This window comes from Bufo gargarizans, chromosome 8 (assembly GCF_014858855.1).
Source record: "Bufo gargarizans isolate SCDJY-AF-19 chromosome 8, ASM1485885v1, whole genome shotgun sequence".
NCBI classification, from domain to species: Eukaryota; Metazoa; Chordata; class Amphibia; order Anura; family Bufonidae; genus Bufo; species Bufo gargarizans.
Genome location: NC_058087.1, coordinates 44,720,385 through 44,724,862, shown reverse-complemented (window position 1 = coordinate 44,724,862; position 4,478 = coordinate 44,720,385). Strand labels below are relative to the sequence as shown.

Here is a 4,478-nt window from a genome sequence, read left to right as displayed (position 1 = left end):
AGGATAGAAAGTTCTTCAAAAGTCTGGAAATTTCTCTCTCTCTGTGTGTGTGTGTGTGTGTGTGTGTGTATATATATATATATATATATATATATATATATATATATATATATCTCACTCTCTCGCATCTCAGCAACATTTTCCCGAATCCAATCTAAAAAAAATATTCGGATTCATCAGATTTTATTCGGGAGAATTTTGATTCTTAAGAATAGATTCGTTCATCTCTGATCCCAATGTCTATTTGTCCTACAGATTTAAAGATGACCAAGTCATATCGAGATAATGGGTTGATTATGAGCGAGACCCAAAGCTCCAGAGGTTGGGTGGATGAATGTTTGAGCTCTCAAGATGAGCATGACCTGGAGAAGAAGGAAGAAGAGTTAGAGGGAATGCTTAAGGACGAAGATGAAGACTCTCTAAAGCACCACGATGGAGAGGAGGTAGACGATGAGGAAGGCGAGGAAGATGACAATGATGACGACGATGACGACGATGACGACGAAGAGGACGACGACCAGAAACCTAAAAGACGTGGACCCAAAAAGAAGAAAATGACGAAAGCCAGAGTAGAGCGCTTTAAAGTGAGGCGCCAGAAAGCCAACGCACGGGAGAGAAACCGCATGCATGGTCTGAACGCTGCCCTGGACAATCTGCGCAAGGTTGTCCCCTGTTACTCCAAGACGCAAAAGTTGTCCAAGATCGAGACTTTGCGCCTGGCTAAAAATTACATCTGGGCGCTTTCTGAGATTCTCAGGTCTGGGAAGAGTCCAGAGCTTGTGTCATTTGTGCAGACTCTTTGCAAAGGCTTGTCCCAGCCTACCACTAATCTAGTAGCTGGTTGCCTTCAGTTAAACACTAGAACTTTTCTTCCAGAACAGAGCCAGGACATGCCACCACATATGCAAGCTGCCAGTGCTTCCTTTCCTCTGCACCCTTATCCATATCAGTCTCCTGGTCTTCCCAGTCCTCCTTATGGTACCATGGACAGCTCTCACATCTTTCAAGTCAAGCCTCATTCTTATGGTGTTGCTCTGGAGCCTTTCTTTGAAAGCACAGTCACTGAGTGCACCAGCCCCTCATTTGATGCCCCCCTCAGCCCTCCCCTGAGTGTCAATGGAAACTTTTCTTTCAAACATGAGCCTTCTGCGGAGTTTGAGAAGAATTATGCCTTCACCATGCACTATCCTTCTACCATAGCTCAAAGCCATGGGGCTCTGTTCTCCAGCTCTGGACCACGTTGTGAAATCCCTATAGACAGCATCATGTCCTATGATGGCCAAACACACCATGAAAGAGTGATGAGTGCCCAGCTGAATGCCATCTTTCATGACTAACTCTTGAGAGATCAAACAAGTGACCCTGGTGTAAATGATATCGTCCCATACCTGTTTACAGCCCACTGGGTACTGTTGCTGGAAAGTGCAAAATGTTCCATCACCCTGATCATGACTGTAAACCTAAGGACTGGATGTTCTAATAGTCCTGCTGTATTATCGTGTATATACTGTACCCTAGAGTGACCCTCTAAATCTCAACTGCACATCCTGTTATTATAATATCTGGCTTCAGATAAAACCTGGAAAAATAATAAAACTACTGATGATAATAATAATAATCATAAAGCAATAATTAGGATCTATGCAATTTTTAAACGAATAGTGGGCCAATCAAAAAAATTAAAATACTCTATATAGAAATCTATTTTTCAACCAGACCTTTTACTACTAGTGGTTGTAAACCCATCGCAGAATTATTTTGTGGTGATTTTTTTTGTACAGAATTTTTAAGGACTTTTTATAATGTGAATTTCCTATTTTAAACCGTGCAGCTCCATCGATTTTTTTTTTATAAGAGGAGGAAGTAGAATTATATCTAATTTATAGGAAAAATAATAAAAATAAAATAAAAGATGAATAAAAAAAAATAATAATACGTACTTTAAAAACCAGCAGTAAAGTGCTTAGAAAGTTGTGTTGCCTTAGAAGTTTGATCATTCAGCTCCGTTATGACAAGCTACACGAGGAGGGGAAATGGCAAGCAGTCGGCCCTTTAACACGATGCACATGTAAGAGTTAAATGTGGAGATCCCTATTGCAGGACTGTTAGTGACAGGCCCCAGAACGGCTCCTTTAACTCTTTAATCTCCAGTGTTAGATGGGACACGGGGGGCAGAGCAGTCGTCTGAGCCCCTGGTAGTAGCACCGAGCCCCTGACTGCATTGCACAAGTCTTCACACCCAGATACAAGCTGCTTGACTATCATAGCTCTATCAGTGACCAGTGTTCCTTCCCATGCTTCATGCAGCCGCCAGTAATACGGAGCCCATGGAGGGACCGACCGGAGGACAAACTCAGCTCTGCTCTGTAATTAGACTATTAGCTGCCGCTTAATGTTTATGATGATAATGATACAGTTCCAATCCTTGCTGTCTGAAGTGTACTTATTGCTGGTTCAATCTGGAATGAATCTGTTCTGCTGTTACCCTGTATACAATGATGTACCGCACAGATCCTCCACAACCCGATATAAAATAGTATTCAACACTTCAGTCTACTGGTGCCTCATTACTCAGGGGGAAAGGGACAGCTCTCCTATCATTTATCAGGAGGGGGTTCCCAGATGAGCTGGATAGCTCATATCTATCTATCTATCTATCTATCTATCTATCTATCTATCTGTCTGTCTGTCTGTCTATCTATCTATCTATCTATCTATCTATCTATCTATCTATCTATCTGTTATCTGTCTATCTATCTATCTAATATCTATCTATCTCATATCCATCTATCTAATATCTATCTATCTATCTATCTATCTATCTATCTATCTATCTATCTGTTATCTGTCTATCTATCTATCTATCTATCTATCTAATATCTATCTATCTCATATCCATCTATCTATCTATCTATCATCTATTTATTTATCTATCTAATATATATCTCATATCTATCTAATCAAATCAAATAAACTTTATTGGCAGGACTAAATACATTTTAGCATTGCCAAAGCAAGTGGGAAATAATTGGGTAGGGTTGGGGATACCCTATCTATCTGTCTATCTATATCTAGCTGTCTAATATCTATCTAATATCCATCTCATATCTATCTATCTATCTATCTATCTATCTATCTATCTATCTAATATCCATCTCATATCTATCTATCTATCTATCTAATATCCATCTCATAGCTATCTATCTATCTAATATCCATCTCATATCTATCTAATATCTATCTATCATTAATAATGAGTGATAGATAGCTGATTCATTATCTCATATCTATCTATCTATCTATCTATCTATCTATCTATCTATCTATCTATCTAATATCTCTATCTATCTATCTATCTAATATCTATCTCATATATATTTATTATTTATCTATTATCTATCTATCTCATACCTATCTATCTCTCTATCTAATTTATATCTATCTATCCTCTATCTCTCTATCTTCTAAGTTCATTCATATGTTACATTGTTGTTATAATAATACAATAATCTGATCGATAAAACAATGGTGATAGGACGGTTCTTGTTTTCTGTCTTTCATTCTTTGTATTTTAGCTGACTTTTTATCTATCCCACTACTTAGCTTCCCTTCTTTTCTCTGAAGACTTCTGTTCTCATTCCTATAAACACTTATTCTCTCTACATTTGATATAAACGATGAGCATTGGTCAGTTAGGAGTTAACACGTGGTAATAGAGGCAGGAGGGAAATGTAACCCTGAGAGTCACCGGCAGATGCCAATTAATAATCATATCTCCTGCAGTTCCTATCAGCAGTCCCACTAACTACATGGGAGGAGTGGTCCCTACAAGTCCCCTGTCCCCTCTGCTGCCTCCTGCATTGTCCTCTCCGGAGACACATTAGAATGGCAGAGTTCATGCATTGGTTATTAACCCTTTCCCCCGGCTCAGGGCTGTAATGGTGACTGTAGGAAATGCACGTAGTTATGAAGATGCACATTCATTCATGTTGGTGCTGTTTGTATTAATGCAAAACTACAGCACCAAGTGGTGGGGTGTCAGGGAAGGGGCATCCAGGATGCCACCATCTTTTATTCAGGGAAGGCCAGGCACAGATGTTCTTTCTGCAGGGGAGGATTTAATTTATGAAAATGATATTGTTTATGCATGGCTGCACTGCAGAACACAGGCTGCTCCCATCTGAGAGGGCTGCCACACACCCAGGAGAGCCCGGCTTCCCCGACTCACATTACTGAGAGGGATGGCCGAGGGTGACATGGCAGGGATGCATGTGCCCATGGTGATCCGCAAGCTGCTATTATTGTACATGGCAAAGAAGTGTCACCCACACACTCAACACTATGTGGGCTGGAGATATAGGACTTTCAATCTCTAGTCATAACCATCATTCATTAGTCAGAACGAGAAGAACTAGAAGCATAAATCCTCTCATTCTGTTATCTTAAATGGAATTTCTCGTCATTGCGGTGATCAATGC

General features: G+C 40.0%; 1 protein-coding gene across 1 annotated transcript; it reads left to right on the top strand.

The window, feature by feature from the left end:
* Nucleotides 1-263: 263 nt before the first annotated feature.
* NEUROD1 (neuronal differentiation 1) lies at nucleotides 264-1,337 on the top strand. The gene has a single exon (XM_044304888.1). It carries the CDS (start codon nucleotides 264-266, stop codon nucleotides 1,335-1,337), a length of 1,074 nt encoding a protein of 357 aa, XP_044160823.1.
* Nucleotides 1,338-4,478: the final 3,141 nt, after the last annotated feature.